This window comes from Dryobates pubescens, chromosome 7, assembly GCF_014839835.1.
Source record: "Dryobates pubescens isolate bDryPub1 chromosome 7, bDryPub1.pri, whole genome shotgun sequence".
NCBI lineage: Eukaryota > Metazoa > Chordata > Aves > Piciformes > Picidae > Dryobates > Dryobates pubescens.
The window spans coordinates 7,125,397-7,148,837 of record NC_071618.1 but is presented as its reverse complement, the minus strand read 5'-3'; the positions used below and the strand labels follow the sequence as shown (position 1 = coordinate 7,148,837).

General features: G+C 43.0%; 1 protein-coding gene across 1 annotated transcript; it reads right to left on the bottom strand.

The window, feature by feature from the left end:
• Positions 1-308: 308 nt before the first annotated feature.
• Positions 309-21,877, bottom strand: ADPRHL1 (ADP-ribosylhydrolase like 1). The gene is made up of 7 exons (XM_009898720.2): positions 21,664-21,877; positions 17,762-17,926; positions 11,392-11,517; positions 8,979-9,119; positions 5,620-5,747; positions 1,973-2,105; positions 309-466 (listed from the first exon to the last, which is right to left on the bottom strand). The coding sequence occupies exons 1-7, from the start codon at positions 21,875-21,877 to the stop codon at positions 309-311; spliced, it is 1,065 nt and encodes a 354-aa protein (XP_009897022.1).
• Positions 21,878-23,441: the final 1,564 nt, after the last annotated feature.

Genomic DNA, 23,441 nt, shown 5'->3' with positions numbered 1-23,441 from the left:
AGTGGTATTATAGCGAGTTAGACTGAAATCAGTCAAAAGAGATTTTATTTGTTCTTTTTGATTTGAGATTCTCTCACTGGTTTAAGCAGTGGTCTTTATACTCAGAAATCCCTACATCTGTAAAAAAAAAACCCACAAAGACCATAAACATCTAATCAGTCTTGAATAATTCATCTATCTTTGCTTGCACACAATCTACATACAGCCTTTAGACTAACTCTTGGCTAATTCCTTTGCTGCAGACATCAGTCAGTTATCTACAGGGTTTGATATAGTCTTTATAGAAAGAGAAAATGGCAGAAACTGCTTTACTTTTCCTCCATGGATAGTCGATAAAGATTCTCGCCCAAGTACTCGAGCCTCTCCCGTTGTTCCAGGTCCTGGTACAAGCCTTTGGGGACCTTGTTCAGGCCATAAACCAAGCCATACAGGCAACCAGCAATAGACCCAGTAGCTGCGCTTTCACCTGCAAGTTTGAGCACAGTTGCAATGGTCACTCAATGTCACCTTTGCATACACAACTGAAAACTTCACTGTGCTGAGGAGGAAATACTAAGCCACTGATGGAGCACGGTACAGACGTGTTCGGTCAGTCCCAATGCACTGTCCTGCCTCTGGATGAACGCCCCAGAAAGAGAAGGATAGACACCAAGGCATGCATGTGGTGATGCCTCTGGGCTAGGTGTTTATTTGATTTGGTGAAAATCCACTCAACGCAACAGCTCCTGCAAGCAGCTAGCCATTGCCAGGAAAAAGGAAGGAAGATGAATTGCAGGGGTCCCCGCTACATAGATAGTGTCCCTTCCTTCCTCAAAGCACAGCATGGCACTGCACACACTTTAAAATATCTAGCCATGGTGATTAGCATCAGTGCCCCATGCAGTGCACACAGGTTCGTGTCTGCTGGGCTCACCGCTGTGTTGGGGCAATTGAGCAGCCCAGAGCCTCAGCAAAGGGCCCACGCCAGGCAGGGAGGGAGCAGGTGACTCAGGGCTGGGGTCTTTCTCCCTGCAGCTATACTGTGCCTCTCAAAACCCCATCTGGATGTGAATGCCAAAAAGAGAGTTATCTCTTGCAAACCTGTAAAATTGTGTGCCTGTAAGTGCTAGATTTGTCTTCCTGCTACTTAATTAGGTGCTGTATTATTTTTTTCCTTTACTTGGTTTCAGTATGTGCAGCTAAAAAGTTGCTTTGCCAAAGGCACTAGTGTTTCAGCGAGGAAATATATCAACCCTTTACAAATCATACAGAATCATAGAATGTTTTGGGCTGGAAGAATCTTTTTAAAGATCATCTAGTCCAACCTCACTGCAATAACTGGGGACATCTTTAACCGGATCAGGATGCTCAGAGCCCTGTCCAACCTGTCATTGAATGTTTCCAGCAATGGGAACACCTATCTGCCAGTGTTTTCCCACCTTCACTGCAAAAAATAATTCTTCCTTATATCTAGTCTATATCTACCCTCTTTTAGTTTAAAGCCATTATGCCTTGTCCTGTCACAACAGGCCCTGATAAAAATCCTGTCTCCATCTTCCTTATAGACCTCCTTTAAGTACCAAAAGGCCACAATAAAGTCTCCCTGGAGCCCACACTTCTCCACACTGAACAACCCCAACTCTCTCAGCCTTTCATCACAGGAAAGGTGTTCTACCCCCCAATTATCTTTGTGGCCTTCCTCTGGACCTACACCAATAGGTCCTTGTCTTCTGTAGAGGACTACAGTACAAAGCTGCACTGGATTTTCTTCTCATGCACCTCTAGTGAAACCATGAGATATCAATGGAGCAACATTTGAGAAGCACTGTAAATGGCTTGTTTGACAACTGCTGCCAGTTTAGCGGGTAAAGTCAGGAGTGCAGGTGAAGCAGGCAATGTGGCAGGCTGGCCAACAGTGGCAGCCAACAGCCAGGATTTCTCTCTCCTATCCCAAGTGACGGGGCAGAGGGTGGGAAGCAAAGGGGGTCCTCACCTCCATGGAACATGGAGCGATTGCAGAGCTCTGTCCAGTCCCCGCCGCAGCCCAGCAAGGCATCATAGGCAATCATGGGTGCATCATGGCCCCGTCTCCCACCTCTGCCTTCGGAGCTCCACCTCCTGTATGTCTGCAGAAGATAAGTGGTGTCAGAATAGGGCATTGGAAATGGGGACATGGGCTACACAGCTTCACCATGGTGGCTTCTCCCCTGCTAGGTGGGAATAGCTCATCTTGCAGGACAGGGGTGGTAGGCAGCTGCACTGCCTGCACTGCTGCCTGTGGCTTGGGATGATACAGCACAACTGCAACTACTGCAGCCTAGGTGACGTCCAAGGTGCAGATATAAACCTGTACCCCAGCTTAAAGGGTGCAGGTTGATTTATGCAAGCCAAGAATGCCAAAAGGTACATTGAGGCAGATTTGAGAGCTAGAAATGTATTATTATTTTTAAAATACAGGTTGGTAAGGACTTATTTTGTCAGTCCCCTTGCTGCCATGGAGACAGTCTCAGCTTCCCTTCTTGTGACAAATTCTGCAAATGTTTCAGTTACCCCAGATTCACATGGGATGTGAAAAAGTTCTGACTCAGTAATTTCTTCAGGGGCTCAGTTTGAAACTATGTTAATTCAAGACCCCTTTTCTGACTTTTTCTTGCCATGCCTTTTCTTTCCTCTTCTGGTGGAACGAAGGGGAAAATAATTCGCAAATGTAAGAAACATTTCTCCCCCAGGAGAAGAGAGAAAAAAACCCAATACAAAACTACAGTGAGGCCTGCAAATCAGATTTTTGGAAGTACCTCCAAAACTCAGTTTTTCTTACCTCAAATCCCCAAATTAGTATTGATAAATTTATGGAGAAAAAAATAAACAATCTCCCTTTAAGGAAAATTGGTAGCTCTGTTTCTTGAAGTTTAAGTTATATGATGGTAATTACGTTGAATTGTTGCTGGCTCTTGGCTCCTGCAACATGTATGAAAGGCTTGCACTTCTGCCTACTCACTTTCACCTTGGTTGTTACATACTTGGTTGTGGTTTATGTGCATACACATCAAAAGGGACCAAGCTGGACCACAGCTTCATTCTGCTGCTTTCTGGGGTTTGTGTCTTTTCTTTCTTCTTCTTCCCCCACCTCCTCCCAGAATGTAGAGAGCATATTTATCTCTTTATGCTTTCCTTTGCCACATGCAAACTTTCCAGCCTTGGTGCTGCAGTTTAGGTCCTGGTTAGGTGGTGCTGACACGTGTAATACTACCAAAGGCAAGAGAACCGAGCGTGGAGGTGCTATTCTGGGTGCACAGCCCACCAGCTCAGGTGTCACTCCACTTAGTCCTTAAGATAAGGGATGCTCTGCAAACATATCATCCACCTTGCCGAACTAACTTTGTATTAGGGATAGATGCCCTCAGGACTGAGCCTGGAGGGAGTTAACTGCACCAAAGCATCATTTCTCAAACTTTTCAAAAATCCAGTCTCGTTTCGACTCCTGTCCCTTGTGCAGCCCTGCCATGTGGCACCAGCCCAGCTTCCCTAGGGCGGGCAGGCAGGCAGGCAGGCGGGACCAACAGCACTGAGTGCATGGACAGGGCTGTCAACACGCACTCCCTCCTACTGAAGGCACTGAGCTGCTGCCAAGCCCTGGAGGTAATTCACACATCCCCTCCTTGCTGTAAACCCCTGTAGTCAGTAATTATAGCTGCCTCTGACTTCCTCACCCTCTAGGAGCTGAACTGCTGCTGGCTACCATTCTCTTTCCATCCATTTTGTTTCTCTTTCTGTGTCCTTTCACACTGCTAGTTTAAGCAGCTCCATCTTAGGGGCATGGGAGCCTCAGAGTCTAATTGACCTGGATGATTTTGATTTGGTTCCTCTCTCATTTTGTTGAACACCATGTCCAGCAGGGGAAAATGATCAGGACAAGTGATTTGTTAGCAGAAGGAAGGTTGATCCCAAGTGCAGTGCAATTTCTGCCTATTCATGTGTATCTAACATGTTCCAAACATATATCACTGAAAAATATACATTAAAGAGGGGTTCATTTGTCTTTTATCCCCACATTTCTAGTTCTCTACAAAGTCGAGCTGAATAACTGCTTTACAAGAGCAGTCTTTGCTGCTTAGCATTTTGAGGTGCATTCATTTATTTATTTGCCCTGAGAGGGAAATTGCCCTTGCAATATACTCAGATCAATCTAAGCCATGCTTGAGGGCTCCATTTTCACACCTCCTGCAGCTAGTACGTGCCTGCAGAAAGGTGTGCCTACTTGAATGGGCATATGCATGCAGTGACAACTGGGTAAGAGTGGTGCAACATACAGGTGCATTACTAATTGTCCATAGAAGGACAATCAGCTATACCTCCAGATAAGTGGCCAGTTAGTTTGGAGGGAGTGCAAAGGCAAGCACTGCTGGGGGAAAAGCAGGCAAGGTGGTTGCCTTCCCCTCATTTATTCTTTCTGTGATTAATAATCATGCTCAGCTTATAAGCAAATTAAGCCTTAACTTCTGTCAGGCTGTAATCTCTGGCTGGCGGTGGAGTGAGGGTGAATCAATATTTTCCTTTCTTGTGCATGAAAATGAATAGCTCAACAGGCTGGACCAGTTGGGCCTGAGCAATGCAGGTAAATTTTGTTCCTGCATTAGGAATCCATGCAGTTCTTTTTTGAAATGATCATGGGAAAATACTATCAGGTTTAATGTCTCCTAAAGCTCTGTTAATACACTGCTGGAACTGGAAGCAACACAAAACTAGTAACAAATTCAAGGCACTGAATTAATAAAATAAAATTGAAAGCACGTCTACTCTTTAAGTTCAGAGTGAGCAATTTCTTATTATCAACAGTGAATCTATCTTTTGGCACCTTTTGCTGCATAGATGAGCACCTAAAAATACAGACAGTCAATTCTCAGAATAGAACTGTGCTTTAATAGTCTGGAAAAAAAGGTTTGATTTATGGGGTAAGGTGCTAAGAACCACATACTTATTGCTTAGCTGCTAAGTGGAGACCTTTCAGAGGTGCCAGCACATAATGGAAACGCCAGGGAAGAAGATACATTATTTCTCTCGAGTTAAGCAGATATAACCTGAAGTCATAAGGCAAAGGAAAGATCATGTATGCTATAAAATAGTATCCTGTGGGACGTGGTGAAACACCATCTCTTGAGACACTTAAAACTAGCTTAGGCACAGACTGTGTTGGCAAAGAATTGCTTAGGACAGCTGTCTTCTGTTCAAAGGACCATAACAAAGTCCAGACCCTGGCACCCAGTGAGATTCTCAGGCCACAGCTCCACACAGCTTTAATGAGAACCCTTGATGAAACGCTTGCATTTTGCACTCTTTGATATCTTTGTCTTGCGTTTTCTACCTGCTTTAGGCATCAACATATCTGGCCATTAAGATCACCTCTCTGCCCTGTTCCCTCCCCTTGCAGCAATCCCAGGACCAGTGAAAACTGTTTTATCACCCTGACACGTAACTAAGCCAAGGATGGGATTTGTTTTTTCTTTCTTGAAATTGTAGGGAAAAAAAAAAAGACTTCCTGAGTGCTCTGGCACTGGAAACAGTTGAAAAACACTGGCATGTCCCATTGAAAACACCTCTTTGTTCAGAGCCTTTTTGATTGCTTTCTGAAGTTCCAGTTACCTTTTCTCTCTCTTCCGCATCATAGTTGTCCGGGAAAACAGGTTTATTCTGATTTTCCTCATTGATTTCTCTCTCCTCCAAATAAAACTGCCACTTGGCTTCAAAGTAAAACCAGTGCTCTTGGTATTCTGAATGCAAAAAGAAATGACTGATGTAATATTTCACCTTGCCAACATTTTCAACTCTAATAGAGTTTAAAGAAAACTGCAGTACTGACTGACCTGAAAAACTAGGTATTTTACAATACATACACATTCTATAGGCCTGTGTGCTACATATGCATTTTAAGATGGAGTGGAATATCTAATTGGAAACAGAAGACATGAAAGAAAAAAAAATATTTTCAGAATCTCATGCTATTTTTATGGCATGCTAAAATTAAATCAGGAACAATGAAGATGAGGTTTTTAAAGAACTTGCTGAGGACACTCCGAGGAAAAAGTAAGAGCCAGCAAAAAGAGAGGGGAAAAAAATGCAATTCTCTGCCAATTTTTATATTGCTTTGCTATGATTAAAGAATGTCTAAAAATGCTTACAGGTCCTAAAACCAAATTGCTTCCCATCCCAGTTACCGTTTTTTAATCATCTAATTTCGTCTGTATTTCTGTTCTGTTTTCACAGGATTTCTGCGTGACCTTTCAGGAAAAGGCAGATAAGAAATGACAACATTTCCAATTTTATGTATTGTATTATGGATGAAATGTAACAAAGGGGATAAATAGCACACACACCTGCTGTACATGCCCATAGAAATAAGCCCTTTTTATAACCACGTCTTTCTCCTTGCCATTGGAATGGGCTGCCCAGGGAGGTGGTGGAGTCACCATCACTGGAGGTGTTTAGGAAGAGACTGGATGGGACGCTTGGTGCCATGGTTTAGTTGATGGTGTTGGATGATAGGTTGGACTTGATGATCTCAAAGGTCTTTTCCAACCTGGTTAATTCTATCCTGTCCTATTCTTTTTCTGTCACTTTGGAAAGATGGTCTAATCACGCTTGACAATGTTTGTGTAAATAATCTTACTAAATTCAGTTGATTTTTGAGCTAGCACTCTGGTTCAACACTTTTGGCATTCTGTGATTCTGTGATTGTTTTAGGAAGCCTTAAAAAGATGCATAAAGGTCCTGCTTGGTCACTCAGCTATGTTCTGCAAGCAGCCGCAGAACACACACACAACCAAACTGCTTCCCTGAAGCATCCTTTGGAGAACCTGATTTTGCTTCTTTTCCTGCAATGTCATACAGGTGACCCTCTTGGGCAATCCGTATCTTTAAAGAAGGTCAACATCATGTAAAAACATTCAAACTGCCTTGTAGGACCTTTTACTTCCACTTGGTTGCCAGTTCCCAGCCCCAGACAGGGATGAGTCTTCAACCATGTGGCCCTGTACACTCGGGAGCACCCAGCTGCCCTTTTGCTGTGTTCATGCCCCAGTTTTGCCTGATTATATGGAAACCACTCACCAGAACCCTACAAAAAAGGGGAGCATTTAGAAAAACAGCATTCACAGCCATCAGACTAAGGAGAGTATCTTGAGGGGAAAGAAATGTCACACAAAATGTAGCTGGCTGAAATAAACTACTGATACTTACTCCAGCAGATAGTTAAGACTGCTTTTAGCACCTGACAGATTTATTTCTTTGTGGATTTTTTTTTTCCTGTTTATTTCTTTGTGGATTTTTTTTTTCCTATTTATTTCCCCCATGACTATAAAAGCCTCAAAAACTAGCAAGGAGATGACACTAGAACAGGTTGCCCAGAGAGGTGGTAGAAGCCTCATCCCTCATTAAGGCCAGGCTGGATGTGGCTCTGAGCAACCTGATCTAGTGTGAGGTGTCCCTGCCCGCAGCAGGGAGATTGGAACTAGGTGATCCTTGAGGTCCCTTCCAACCTTAACAATTCTATGATTCTATGTGATTATTCCAATGCACAGATTCTGAATTGAAAGGATCAAGCAGTTGTAGGAGATTCCACACTGCCAGCTCTGGAGAGGCTCTGCCCCATCCCTTGAGCCCAGTCTGAGACAGTGGTCACGTTCAGGTTGATGGGACTCTCTGGCAAGTAATTGCAACTGAATGTCAGAGATGGGTGCGCAATCAAGCCCTCTGCAACTGAACACTGTGTTTGTTATCCATGGGGGATAATACAGCTAAAAAAGATTTTTCTAAAACTGGAGGTCTCTCTTTGGCAGGATTTCTTTGCAGTGCATCTCACCCGCCCAGGAGCTTAGCGGTACTGCAGGAGACTTTTCCCGCTACCAAAATAGGATGAAGCTCAACAATACAGGCACTAGCCAGAGAGCGTGCCTCAAGAGTCCAACATGCATATCTCCACGCTGAGGGGTTCTGCTAGGGTGGAGTGACAGGGACCTGCTGCAGAGTCACTCGGAGAGGAGCTCACTCACACTAATCCTGCACCTGCTCCTCATAGGTCTCAGCTAAAAAAATCCTGGTGTGCAATGAGGCACAAACGAAAACGTGGGGTCTCTCAGAAAGGCCCCCTGGTGTTCCTTCAAGGTTTTAAAGTAGCAGCTTTCCTTCCCAGTTAAATCTTAATTAATTTCTGAGTGCTCTTGGGTAAAAATTTCCATTTAATTCAATCTTTCTCAACAGTCATCCCTCGAGTTTGACAGGAAAGTCTCCCTCCTTGGTGTTTTAATGTAATGATATTCATCTGTCTGGGGCAGGTCTCACCATTACAAACACATCACTCCCTGGCAGAAGAGGACTAAAATACCTTTGCCTTGAGGATCACATACATTAGTAAAGTAGCGATATCAAGTTCAGTACTGGCATTATGCTCATTTGTTTTAGAGCAAGGATACAACAGGTTGTATCTTAGATATTTGTTCAAAAAAGCAACAAGTCAAATCTGAGTGTGTGGTCAAAACCCAACTCTTGCTCACAAGGCACCTTCAGGCAAGCTTTTCCTGGTGAAATAAAGAATGCCAGTGGGTTTTCTTATGAAAAATATCTTGCTGTTCTAATTGATGGAAGAGACCTGAATAATTCATAGCACAGCAGTCAGTTTGCCTAATAACCTGCTAAATACAAGTTCTTTCCTGCCCCCTGCCCAGCAATCTTTGAAGGCCTGCTAAAAATAAAACTATGCATTAGGGCATTATTGTTGGTATTTCTCTTTGTATGTTTGCTACCAATATACCATGAACAGAGGGCTGAAGAAGATGGCACCACCTAGGAAGAGTTTACAGACTGAGCGGAGAAAGCCAGAGGACAGCCTGTGGCGAGGGCAGAGAGGTGAAAGCAGCAAAACAGAGAGACTGGGGAATGATATTTCTTCAGGGCCTTTCTAGCTGAACACAGTTGTAAGAAAGTAACTCTTGATTCAGACACATTACCTGCCATGTGGCGAATGGTCTTCTTGCAATATTCTTCAGCCATCGGCACAACCTTCATCATCTCTCTTCCCCACTGAACAAGGGGTTTCCCTTGTATTGCATATGCCACAAAGAGAGCTGTGCATAGGGACCCTAGAAAGCCTGGAATTCATAGATAGCAGTGATTACCAATGCATGCCTTGTGCTTGTATCATCCTTGTCATGTCCCTTGTAGGATTTAGTGGAATGCCTCATGGCTGCAGGGTAGGTTAACACATAACCCATCTCTGCTTCTTTGCAGGCTGCATTGTGACATGTTGAGATTCTTGGCTAAAGCATGGTGCCCATTGGTTTACAACCTGTTTTACATAGAAGGGAGCTTCTTTTCTTAGTGGTGTAACATGACAGAAACTGAGGTAGGTGTCAAAACCAAACATAATCCACTAATGTCACACTGAAAATCTTCTAATTGAAGTCACATGAAATAATCGACTTGCACAAAGTGATTCAATTACAAGCTATGTCACCTTGTTTACAGAGTCATCCAGCCCAAGGGCTGTGTTTGTTAGACCTAACACTATTTCTGGCTCATTTTATTCTAAGGAGACAAGTCCATGTCTTACTTGGACAATTCCTTCTTTCCTCTAAGGGGACAATGTCCCTTTACTGGAAAGAGGCAATTGTCCAAGCAAGGCATGCTCTCTGACTGCCTAGCTAGGTCTTTCACTTCAGATACAAATATACTTAAGATGACTTTTCATTAACAGCCACTCAAAGCTTCCATGATGTCATAACCAGAGGTGCTTGTTTCTCATATTTGATTGAGTTCTCGGCATTCTGTGAAAGGCAGCAAACCCAATCCACTACAAAGTGCAAAAGAAGGTTAAGAAAACCACTCAGCCCCAGGTGACCAAAATATTGATGTGATTGCTTCTCTCAGTGCATGGGTCCGAAAGTGTTCATGCACTCACGCACTCATGCATAGAGGCAAGCATGAACTTCATGTGTTTTGCTGAAGGTAAAACCAATTTTTAGGAGGTTACAAGCCCAGATGAGTCAATCACTCATTCTTTCTGCTGTAAGACCTGCAACACCAGGTCAGACCACAGGCACATCCAACCCAGGACCCAAGAGATGCTTTCAGAAAGAATAAAACATCAGGTAGTGCCAGCTCAAAGGGTCCCACTTAGATAGCATCTAACCCAGCTACTGTAAAAATCCTTTAATGTCACATTCAGCATGAGCCTAATTGTTTTGTTGCCTCTGCTCCCTAGAGCCTCTGGACTAACTTAGAGGCAGTTTTAATTACTTAGCTTGATTACATTTAATAGCAACAGCCCTTCTTGTTCACTTCCCTGATCCCTTTTGAACTCAGGTGTATCTGTGAACTCTACAGATGCCCAAAGGAGAGAGGTAGGTGGCTTAGCTATGCACAGCACAGGGAAGTATTTCCTTTGTCTGCTTGTTTTAGTCCTGATTAATGTGTTTGGTTTTCCTTGTCTTTCAGTTAAGACAATGTCAACCAACACCTCCCTTTCACCTTTCAGGTGGCCCTTTCACTCCTCTCTTCTCTACCTCCCACTATGCCACTTTCCTCTTTTCATAGCTGTAAACTCCTTCTGGATAGAATTCATCCTTGTATAGAGAAGTGTTTGATGATTTGAATACTCCTTGCTGCCATTTTCTGGCTCTAGCAAGTAACTTCTGAGGGGGGAGATCCAGAACTGCACTCATTCTTATTGCTATTAATGGACCAGAGACTATATATTAGCTTAATGATGTTTTCTGCTTTGAATTCTTTCCCTGTAATTTTATGCCATTTTGATGGCTTTTCTGATTGCTTCAGAGCACTGAGTGTGTTGAACATGTCACCATTCATTATGGCTTTATTCATTGCTGTTTAAAAGAGACACAGTGAATATACACTCACAAAGCATAACATTATCAGAGTGACAGACCTGAATATTCAGAACAACATTAAAACCACTTGTTTAGGAAATGTTTTAGATTGTGTCCAGATACATGGAGGTAGATTTTTTTTGCTTTCTGCCTTTGCTTACTGTGAATGGACTTGACAAAACCTTTCAAGAGAAAAATGCTTTATCCTCTGACCCATAACCTTGCATGATAAAAGTGAGTCATCCTAAGATTTAACCAGGGCATGTGCCACAAGTGTGCATTGGACAAGACAGATTGTGATTAGTTCTTGTGATTTTAGGAGAGAAACCTCCCAGCCTGAGACTGCTTTCTACACAAATATATAAGAAAATACTTAAGCCTCTGCAAGTAATATGTACAGGTATGTATTTTCTAAGCAAAATCCAAACCAAGGCTGTGGAGTCTGAAAAGCAGAAGCATAATTCCCAAGAGAGTCTCTGCAGCATGAGAGGCAGCCTTAGAGATTTCAGCAGGCTGATATGTCAGCAGACATTACCTGTAGGATGGTTATGAGTCATTCGTCCACATTCAATGCTCACTTCAATAAGGGACTCCAGCCTTTCCGGCTTCCAGTATCGCATCCCTAAACACATGGCTTTTGTGGATGCTCCAAATCCAGAACCTAAAACAGGAAGACAATGCCAAGCATTTGAAAAGAGACTAAAGATACAGAAATATGTTGACAAAAAGTGAAACGAGCACATTTTATCAATTCAACTCGTGGGAATTTCTTGGTGAACAGGAAATGAGTATGCAAGGTGAGGTACAAGCTTTGAGAGTTTCTTGTGAGGAATTTGGCTTCTATGCAGTCAACACTGAAAATATTCCAATATTATCAAGTGCTATGAAGGACACAGCGGGTTCAAGAGCAGTGTGCTCTCTTCTTCACACTTCAATTCAAACTCTCAGGCCATGCTTGCACATTCTGGGCTGACATGGCTGTTTTCCTTGTTCCAGCTGCCAGCACTAGAAGCAGAAGTTTGAGAAACTGATGCACTTTTGCTATGTCCTTATTTTAGTAGCCTCTGTGCTCAAAGCACACCATTAAAACACTTCCTATGAGCATCTTTCATCCTAAAGAGCCCCATTACTAGTGGTAGTTCACAACATAGTTTCTGCTAGGTAGAGAGTTAATGTACCCAAAAAGAAAATAAACTGTGGCACAAAATCCTCCAAAGTTAGGTGGTGTCAGAATGGAGGTTTCTTGTGCTTGTGAGTGTGCTCATTAGGGTGAAGCCTGGACTTAATGAGCTTGATCTTGGGAATTTCTACTTTGTGCAGCATGGAGATTATTTATTGAACAGCTAATTTGGCACATTAAATCCTCAGGATTGAGTGCATGATCCCAGGTGTTCAACTTTTAAAAATGTAATTGAATGGGGAATTAAATTTACTAATGAGGTTTTTTTCTGTGGTACTTACCACAATAATATCAGGATCCTACAAAAGGTTTAATGAACTTATCTTCACAAGGCACCAGTGAGGTGTTTATCTCCTCTTTGCAGTGGGTGAGGCAATGCCCCAAAAAGCATTAACTCATTGCAGGCACCCACCCTGAGGTGGATAGGTATTGATTTCTCAACATACTTAGCATTTTTCAGCACTGTCTTTGCTCAATCACACTTCTCAGTGACCTTGGCTAAAGCTGAGAGCAATCGGCATTTCTCCACTATGTCCCTGGAAGATAAGGGGCATATTTATGCCACCTAATTTTAGCCTCTGTGGAACCTGCATTAGGAGCAGTGTCTCCCTGTCTTTCCCAGTCTGGCAACATGGAGGAAGGTTATATCTCTTTTGGCTTGTACAATAGTGCAGTAGAAACAATTCATGGGCCAGAGTGAATTGCAGCAGCAGATGCTAAGGTGCCAGAGTCAGGGGTTTTAGTATGTATCTTGAGAAGACCCCTCAGTAGCTCCCCTGGACTGTGCCTAATGTGGGTCCAGAGCATCAGAGGCTCCCTTGGAGCCATCTATTATCATCCCAAGTGGCTTGGGATGATGAGTTAGATCAAAGCATGCTATGGAGGGGGGGAGGGAAGATTTACTTCACACTAAACTGAAGCCTGAGTCAAACCAATCACCCTTTGGCATCTCCAGGTGCAATAAAGATCAACTAGTATCTGAATTTCTCTCTTGAGAGAAGACCTCTTCTCCCTGGACAGCAGTTATCACCCTGTTTAGGGGATTTAATCAAGTTAGCTGAACACATGTGTCTCCTTCCTCATCAGAGGCTAATGTGCAAAATTTGTGTGCAATAGCTCTTCCACAAACAGGCCAAATACCTGATAAATGTGACAAGAAAGGCTTTTGCAACACAATGTTTTATTCCCTGAAAGCTCAGAGCCTTCCTGATAACAGCAAAAAGGGCCTTTTCCAGAACACCTGTGGCCCTTGCTCCTGAGGAAAAGGCTGGCTACTTATCTTGCAAGCAGTGTGTGTTTGCTCCTTGCCTCACGTATGTTGCAGTTGTAGTGCTTGGTTACTAAGGAGTCAGGAGCAGATAAAACTGACTACCCCACAAGTCACATAGAAAGCACAAGGAAGAGTCAGAAAATAAATTCAGTCTTCCAGAGAACCAGTCAGCTTAACTGGGAGAAAATATCTCTTCTGGCTCACAAGACCAGACTCTTCATTAAACCATCTGCTGCCGTAAAGCAAAATCTTCACTCTGCAGCCTTGGTTCCTTCAAAGGGAATTGCATTACAGAGAGTTCTCTTCGTATAACCAGAACAGAGGATGCACTACAGTAATCTGGCTGCTGGTCTGAAGGAGCTTGTCTGTAGCTTCATTGTGTTCCTCCAGTCTAGGAAATGATATTAAAACCTTCTGCATCATCAGACAAGCAGACTTGATAATAAGAATTTCCATCACAGGGAGTAACGTTATGCCTGGGCAAGGCTTCAGCAGATTAGCAGCTGTTAGCTCCCATGTCTTAGTACCCACCACTTGAATCAAGGAGGTGAGAGATGAGACTAGTCCATGCAACAGGTGAAGTGTGTGTAGGAACGTAAGTACTGTCCTCCACTCTCAGACCAAAGGTTGACCTAACTTATCATGTCTGACAGTGATCAGTGGGGAGGATACTTAAGCAAAAGAAAAGTATGGTGACACTACCCCTTTGTATTAACAAAGCTACTGAGAATTTGTCTCCTTGATCCAGGAGGCAATTGGCTAATCATCTTTCTGCTTAAACAACCCTTGAAGGAATTCCCTTGGGTGAATTTGCCTAGCTCTTCTCTGAACTCACATGAATTGTAACATCTGCAAATTGCCATTAGAAAGTAGTTGTGCGGTTTAATTAGGTGTTGCATGAAGAAGTCCTTCCTTTTGCTTGCTTTGAACTCATGATCTGCCAATTTCATTTGAAGTCTGAAGTTCTTGTGCTGGAGGACATTGTTTTCTCCAAGCTCTCTATTAGACTGTCTCAGACATCATAACTGATGGAAGCAGGTTTTCACTAATCCAACCATCCAACCATCCTTTCTTTCTAGCCCTCTTACTTTTTTTTTTTGGGGGGGGGGTGGGGGGGTGGGGGAGGGAGACTCCAGTTTACATACAATAATCAAGAAACAGCAGCTACAGATTTATACAGCTATGTAAATATGTTTTTTGTTTTGTTCTCAGTTCCCTTCCCAGTCATTTTTAATAGTCTGCTTTCTGGCTCTTACTGAGCACTGAAGCAACATTCTTGTAGAACTGCTGTAGTGCCCCAGTCCTTTCTCTGAATGGTAACTGAATCAGCAACAGCAACTCTGCATATAAAATGCTGTATGTGTATGACTTTTCACTTATCTGCATTGTATTTGGTTCTGCTACTGTATCACACAATTATTCATCATTGTGAGCATCTTCTACAACTATGCACTATATTATCTTTGACTTGGCTGACCCACTATGCATTTGCATTTCCAGGTAGTTTGTGGACATAGTTGAATAATAGAGGTCAAACACAGGTACCTCCTTCTCTATGGAGAAGACAGAGTGCAATCTCCTGCTCTTCATTTATTGTCTTGTAACCTGTTGTCTGTGCTCAGATGAACCTTTCTGCCATCCCTTAGCACTTAGTGCCCCATTACTTAGTGCCTTTGATGAAGGACCTTGTTGAGAGCCTTTTGGAAATCCTGACAGACCATCTTCCCTGTGTATCCTTTTGCCTCTTGTTTCTTGGCTACTTCATGAGTCTTCTAACAGAATTCTGAGATGTGACTTCTTGTCACAAAAGCTATGTTGACACTTTTCCTATTACATCATTTTCATTCATGTACTACCTTGCTCTCTTTTAGCATGTAATACCTCAGTGTGTTTTTCTTCACTCTATCTCTGTAGAATAGTGAAAATCAGCTTAATGGCTGCTAAGCCCTGAAGAGGATGTCTGTTTTGTGGCTACAGACTGTCCTGCATGAGAACTTAGAGCTTGGCTCCTTTAGCCAGTACCAGAACAAGAGGACACAGTCTCAGGCTGCACCAGGGGAGGTTTAGGCTGGATGTTAGGAAAAAGTTCTATACAGAAAGAGTGATTGCCCATTGGAATGGGCTGCCTGGGGAGGTGGTGGAGTCGCCATCATTGGAGGTTTTCAGGAGGAGACTTGATGGGGTGATTGGTGCCATGGGTTAGTTGTTTAGGTGGTGTTGGATTGGTTGATGGGTTGGACGCGATGATCTTGAAGGTCTCTTCCAACCTGGTTTATTCTATGTATTCTGTGTATGTATTTATTTCTTATCTGGCCATGGCTTATCCTTGTCTTAATTTTTGTTCTCCAAATTCATGTATTTAACTCACACTTTTTCCCTCCTGCTCCTCTACCAATTCCACCGTTCTCAAGTGCTACTAGGAAGCTCAGCAGCTGCCCCACTAGCTACAGATAAAGATCTGCTTTGATGTGTGTCTGAAATAGACACACAATAGAGGTAGAGCCAAGCTGCCATTTGACTGGATTTTCCTAGTGGGTCTGAAGGCTCATCTCTAGTTCAAGGGGCACCACCTTTTTCAGATGTTGGTTCCAATTGGAACAAAACGTTTGTGTCATGCCTCAGAAACAGAAGACACATCTTCATCAAAACTTCAGACAAACGCTGACAAACAGAGGCACACACTCAAAGGTGAAAATTTTAGCCTTGAGCTTATTAATGTCATAAACTGGAAAAAAAAGCTCTTTAAATGGAAGGCATTAGTCAGCCTTGGGCAGGTCTTCTAGTGGTCATGGGAATCTCACCATCCTTTAAAAGAATCTGGATACCCCTGCAATGAGTGTGACAACAAACATGACACAAGGTGGAAAAGAGACCCCTGCGACAGTTTGACTTAAGAGCCCAGAGTGCTAACTACGTCCACAAGAATTTGAATAGAGGATCATCATGTAAGCAATGCAAAATTACCTAAGCTAAGATTTCACTGGTCCATGAAAGGTGGCACATGAATTCTTCCTGGAAGCGACATAAGAGGGAATGACCACTGGAAAACAGCATTCTGTTTCCAGCTCATCCAGCTGCTAGGGATTCAGTGCCCATGGAATGTTTTTGCCTCAAGAAGAAATTTGTGAAAATGCAATTTAAATATGTATTATGTCCATAGCAGTGTCAGGACTCATTGTAGGCTGAACATCTCCACCTCAGGTCACTGGCTGTTGAGACATTCAGGATGTTATTTGTCAGACCAGATGGAAAAGGTGGGCTGTAGCTGCCCACCTGCAGCTGCAGGAACTCATTTTAGCTCCTTCTAGCCCAGAGTATACCAAAACCATCATAGAAACCTTGGGAGGAGAAAGGTTAAAAGAAGAGATGTAGCTCCAACATAGCAACAAGCCAGTGAGCAGCTGGAGGTGTTGATTGCTGCTCAGGGACAGCATCAGTTCCCACAATTATTTTGACCAGATTTTACTCCCTGTCAGTCAGAAAATATATGACAGGTGCCAAAGGGGCACTTTCTCAGATTTGCCTGGCTACTAACAGGGTGAGCAGAATACACCAGGAAGGGAACCTTTCCCCTCACAGCAGCTGTTACAAGGGGTGGAGGCGGAGTGAGGCATGCTTTTTGTGTCAGAGCAAACTGACTGCAGAAGCCCAGAAATAGCCATGGCATTGTGCCACTAGATCTTTGCCATGATGTTGCATCAATATGCAGTGCTGTTGAGCAGTGCTGATATGTGCTGCAGTGGTGGAGCATCACACCAACACAGTGTAACACCTGTGTGAGCTGCCATCATCCTGTGGCTGTCTGTGTCTACCTCCTCTGATGATGTGGTGTCTCTACAGGCTTTCAATGTTATATGCACTGCATGGGTATGTGTGTGTATGTGTGCACATATCTGCCTGCGTGTTATTTATCTTGAAGTAGAAATTTAACTAATCATAGAATGAAAAGATCAAAAGAAAGAGAGGATCATGGACAGGGAAACAGGGCTAGAAATATTAGGGATTATCAGCAAAAGTCAGAGCTGTTAGCAGAGCAGCCATTCCCTTCAGTCAATGTGTTGGTGCTTAGAGCAATTTACAGACTTGGCTTTTTTCTTTTTTCAATTAATGGTCTGCCATCACTGAAAAGATCCAAGGATACAAATATTGAAATGAAAAATGTCAGAAAAATATGTCTTAAAATAACCATTAAATTCAAGGACAAAGGTCTGGACCCCAAGGCACAGAGCCAAGGACAAAGTCTCTTTAAATAGATGTTAAAGAGGGAGGGGTTCATTTATGAGAGGACATAGTGCCCTACAGAAAGAATTCCTGGCAGATCTCTCGCCATCCCCAGGCAAATATGGAAACATTTCAGGGGTAGTAGCCTTTGATGTCAGGGGGCAAAGGAAACAATTTCCATATAGCCACCAACACTGAAAGCATGCAGACTATAACTTGGAAGCAGTACCATACCCTTTTCATTGAATGGTGTGTGCCAAGCAAGAAGGTAGTTGTCTGGTTTTAATTCCCTGCAGCCTTCGATGGTAGCAGGGTCTGGACGCCTCCCCGAGAGCTTGTCAAGAGCATCCACATAGCGTTTTACCAGCTCCCGGTACAGGTCTTCTAAACACCAGTAATCTGCTCAGAGGAGGGGAGAGAAGGTTGCTAGGTGAGGCAGAAGAGCGAAAGAGAACTGAAAATAAACAAACAAGCTCACTATGCATTTAAGGAATGTTTCTATTTCCACTTCCAATACATTGAGTTGTGTTTCGGGTGCCACTGTCAACATGTTTTTAAACATCACGAGAGCAGGATGGAGGATGAACCATCTCATCTCTTGGTTCTCATATTTTCCTGCTTTCTTTTCCACTTACAGTTCTCCTAATTGGAAAGATGAAGGCATTCCGTTCACCATCAGTAGTTGCTCAGGGGCCTTATTTAGGCTCTGGTGTGAAGTATTTACAGACATTTCTAACTGCAAAGCAAGTGTGTTGCTGCTGGAGGGACTGGGCATGCACATGAAGCCAGATGTGTCACCATTAACATGAGATATGTAGGACTAAAAGCAAAGGTAGTTTAGTGGCCTTGTCTTTCAATCTGTATTTTATATTGATTTTGTCTAAAAGCTGTAGTTCTTTTGTGCAGATACCCTCACATCTTACATCAGTGCAGTAACCAGAACATTGAGCTTTTATGAAAAATATTATAAAGATCATTAAGAGCAACAAATCCCTACAGTCTGCAGCATTTCCAGCAGATACATTTATTTCTGGAGTAAGTTCACTAACAATGTTTACTGTTCATTTTTACCGAGTCCTGCAGTCTTGCCTAAGGGGGAACTTCCCCCTGTTAAACACACACTGTTGCTGGTTCTCTTCACTGCTGTTGTTTGCTGTTGAGCTTGAAGAACCCGTCCTTGGTTCTGCCATTGGCTTCTGCGGTAGTTGTGGAATCAGTGGGAACTGAGTCTCCTCATTTTTCTGTTTGTATCTTTTCTAGGTATTTAGGGAAGCCCTGTTTAACACATCCTTTGACGTACAGATTGAGTGACACAGCAGGAGAAGTTCTTCCAAAATTGTACTCATTCCATCAAAGAAGGGTGAGTTCTTGAAATCCACAGGAGAGGTTTAAGTTAAGACAAAGTTTGCAACTCTATGAGCAGGAGACACTCAAAAGCACCAGTTATGCAGAATAGGTTAGGTGAATAAAGAAGATGCAGGGTAAAACTAAGATTCCCCTCCTTCACATAAAAAAGTACCCTATCAGTTACACTGGCTATCCTACATACAGTCCTAAAGGAACAAGATACTTTCAAGCTGCCGACTCTTTCCAGATTTAGGAATCAGGTGTCAGTTTATCTGGATGGGAGCCAGGAGCAGCATTTGCACCCAGCAGCTCCTGCAGAAACCTTGTCCGCAGAGCCAGAGTGAGTCCCTGTGGTCCAGCACCTCTGGGCTACCCAAGCTCACTTCTGGTTCCCTCATCTGGAGCCAGGCTGCTCTCTCAGCCATCATGTCAACAGGAAATGTTCTTTATGTAGAAGTAAACCCTTAGATTTTCTAACACCTGTGTTTAGGTCAGAGAGGAAAAAAATCTTTCCTTGTTGCAAGGACAGTTCCCCTGTTTTTTGATGATGCTGTTCTCATTCCTCCCTTATGGATCAGACTCCTGCTGGAAGTAAACAGTCTGTTTATTTTTCATTGTCAGTTCAACCTTTCAGTCTGTTCACATGGTGGATTTAGGACACACCAGCTCAGTTTGCAAAGTGCCTGCAGTTCCCTCTGCTTCTGGTCATTGAGCAGCTGACATCATCTACCTGAACTTGTGCAAAGCATTTGAGGCTGTCCAGCACAACATTGTTGTCTCTTAAATGGAAAGACATGGATTTGATGGATGAACCACTTGGTGGATAAGGAATTGGCTGGACATTCACCCTTGAAGAGCTGTGGTCAATGCTCAGCACCCGAGTGGAGAGCAGTTCCTCAAGGATCAGCACAGGGACTGATGCAGTTTAACATCTTTATCAGCAACTGGTACAGTGGGACTGACTGCACGGGTGGTGCAATTGACACACTGCAGGGAAGGGATGCCATTCAGAGGGACCTTGACAGGTTTGAGAGGAAGGCCAATGCCAAGTGCAAAATTCTATACCTGGGTTGAGGCAATCCCAAGCACAAATATAGGTTGGATTGATAGTGGCCCTGCAGAAAAGGTCTTGAGGGTATCATCAGTCCAGAAAGCAAATTGCATCCTGGCCTGCATCAAAACAGTTGTGGCCAGCAGGACAAGTGAGGTGATTCTCTCCCTCTACTCTGCTCTCGTGAGAGCCCACCTGGAGCATTCAGCTGTGAGGCGCCCAGCAAAAAGAAGACACAGGCCTGCTCTAGCAGGTCCAAGGGAAGGCCACAAAGATGGCCAAGGGGCTGGAGCACCTCTCTTTTGAGGACGGGCTGAGAGCTGGGGTTCTTCAGCCTGCAGAAGAGGAGGTTCCAGAAAGACCTTACAGCAGCTTTTCAGTACTTAAGGCCAAAGAAATGAGACTGTAGGATAAACAGAGCCAACAGGAATGATATCTGAGACTTTTTCTCTTTAGAGCCACAGTGCTCCTGCTGTTTTTAAGAAATAAGATTTATTATTTACTGTTAGTCTGACTGGTTTGAGTACCCCAAAGTTATGGTTTTACAGAGTTCAACAGGCAAGAAACATATGATATATATTTAATCATAGCCTATACTCAGAAATATGCTCGTCATCTTTTTTCTTAATAGACTGACATCTTGCCCTTATCTTTAGTGTATTAGCTACCCCTTAAACCATTGGTTAGCTAATAGCCAAGTATGAAGTGTCCAACACACTCTCCAACTGATCTCTACACACTAAATTTAGAGCAGACTGAAAGCAGGCAGATAAAGCAGTGAAACAGGAGCACAAGGGAAATTTCATTAACGTGATGAATACTTCGCTACATCATGAACTTCTGCTACTGTTATTTATCCAGCATCAAACTCTTACAGGAAAAATCAGCAATGATTTTACAGGAATTAAAAAATAAGAAAAGGATTCATTTTGGAGAAGCAAAATACTGCTGAATGGTTCTCTGTATTCTGGGGTGCTTTGTTGGTGATCTTGACGGTGCCAAACAGCTACAGTTCGATGGGGATGGGATCACTACAAATATCATTGTATCTTACAAGGAACACATTCCTCTTCTAAGAGAAAAAACAAATGTTCTCTCTCAGATTATTGTGATTTTAGAGAACATATATTAATAGCTGCCACTATTCTGATAGACTTTTAAATAGATATAGTATGCTGGAATATTTTTTTTTTGGACAGAGGGCTCTTTATAAAGCAAATTGTTCCTTTTCAGGTCTTTCAGGTGCCACCCTTTGCCTGAGGGACTGGAAAGAGGAGACAGCACTAGTGATTTTAAGTCTGAAAGAGGTATTAAGGTGACTTTACTCTGGCCTGGACTTGTGGACACAAACATGTTAAAAATGCACTTAGAAGAGCTCTTGCCTTTTACAGAAGAATCTCTAGTGGCTATATTATTCCCTAACATATGCCAGCATGCAGATAATTCACTGATCAGATATTTTTGTTATGCTGGACATGTGGTATTTTAACTTTGACCCAGTGTATAAACCTAGGGGAAAAATAGGGAGAGTCTCTCTGCACTCGGGAAATAAAAAACACCCAGAGTGTGTGATGGTCACAGGATAACGCTCATGGAAGAGACAGACCAATGCATATTATCATTCACATAAGCAGCATTTCTGACACACTTTCTCATGACTTCTCCAGAACTAAGAAAGGCAGCAGCTCAACAGTTTTGTTCCTTTCCGGACTGCATTTGCTAGCCCCATCGTACCTACCTGTGATGACAGCCTCTGCCGTAGCCATGTGCATGAGGGTGTTGTCACTTACTGGCCACTTGTCAGAAGAGAGCACCAGGTTCTCCAGGCCTCCAATTTCTTTCAGCTCCTGTTGGATTTTTGCACCTAAGACATTGTTTTCTTTGGAGAAATTGCGATAACCGAGAGCATCCCCTACTGCAGCCAGCACAAGTGCAGCCTTAAATTTATCCATCCCTGAGATACTGTCCAAGACAGCCACCAAACCTCAGTCTTCCTTTGTTCCTTTGCCTCCAGCTCAGCTCCTCTGACACTTTATATCAGCCATTGTGTCACACCAAGAGCACTCTCTATAAGGCAAGGACTTCCTTTTCTGGCTCTGCAGATGCCATCTCTTGTCTGGGACCCGAAGGACAGGAAATATTTCATAACCCAGGGACTTTACAAGGGCTTTGTTCAATGAATTTACAAGAGTGGACCCACAAAGCAAAGCACAGAAGCCTTGATTCTGTAACCCAGTGTAAAGCAAGCCAGGAAATCCTTAGTCCTCTCCAGCTTAAGTAACTCTACACCCAGAAAAACAGATGTCTCCACAGGGGTGTTTATTTATTTAACAACTTGTAAATTAATATATTTTCCTACCCCTTTATGCTATGCTGGATTCAGTCTTCCTTTTAGAGAAAGCCTCTGATACAGTAAGTTTCCAAACTTTGTAAGCACTAGAACGAAGAGTTAGGCACTAAGAAATCTACTCAAATGGCCTCTCCCATTTCTAATTTTGCTCCATGATATTTTGTCAATAGCTTTCTTGCTCTGTTCCAACTATTACAAGAATATTTTGCTAATTCTCTGCACCCTTGAATAAACACGGAGCAAAACAACAACTTCAGTCCTGTGTCTCTTATTCCCTGGCAAAGAGTAACTTTTTCCTAAGGCTGAGCTCAGGTGCAGCCCCCATTTGGACTCTGGAAGGAAACTATTTTGAAAGATGCATTTAAATGGCATCCTGTGAATCTAAAAAAAGTTTATGTATGAAGAAATTTCAGAACAAACTGAATTATATTAATGCCATCCTTTCAGCCTTGATACTTGTGAAACTACACGCTTCATTCTGTGGCTGCAGTTTTGTTCTGTGCTTCTGCCGTGCAGTGCAAGAAGGGGCTTTGTAGTGCTGCAGCCTTTCAAACATATTTTATCCATAAACACATCCCTGTGTAGGCTCAACAGCTTCCTTCTCAGTTTGCCAAGAGTGACTCAGATCATGGTTTTGAGTCACCATCCAGGCTGTCCTAAAGACTCATGAATTATTACTACTTTATAGATAGAAATAAAAATGTAATGATAAACATAGGTAGACAAACAGAAAGCTTTGATGGGCTTGACTGTGATCTTGATAAATTGATATGCAGAACCCAGAGTGATAAGCAGTTTATCACAGATGGAGTTATTTATATGTGCAGCAATATCACTGTACTTCACAGGAAACCTTACTTTCAGAACACAGGGAAGCATTGCCAACCCTATCTACGTTATAAGATGCAATAGTAGTGAAAGTAGCCTCTTTGAGTACTCTCTTGCTTCACAGATTAGGACTTGGGTAACAGAAGTGCTTTGTATTAAGAAGAGGACACTGAGAGTGTCTTCAGTGCTAGGAAGGAACAACTCTGCACTGAAAAAAAGAAAAAAAGGAAAAAAATGCATAGGGCAGTTATACCTTAGGATACCAGGAACATTTCATAGCATCCAGAGGAGTTGCAGGGCCGAGCATTCCACAGCAGGGCCACGGCCAGCCTGCTCTA

Bases quoted from the DNA above. Each gene is read 5' to 3' on its own strand.
- ADPRHL1 (XM_009898720.2), bottom strand. From the start codon at position 21,877: ATGGATAAATTTAAGGCTGCACTTGTGCTGGCTGCAGTAGGGGATGCT. The intron at 17,927-21,663 runs GTAGGTACGATG...TCCTCTGAGCAG, and splicing joins GGCAGAGGCTGTCATCACAG to ATTACTGGTGTTTAGAAGAC. The intron at 9,120-11,391 runs GTAATGTCTGCT...TATGAATTCCAG, and splicing joins GACTCATAACCATCCTACAG to GCTTTCTAGGGTCCCTATGC.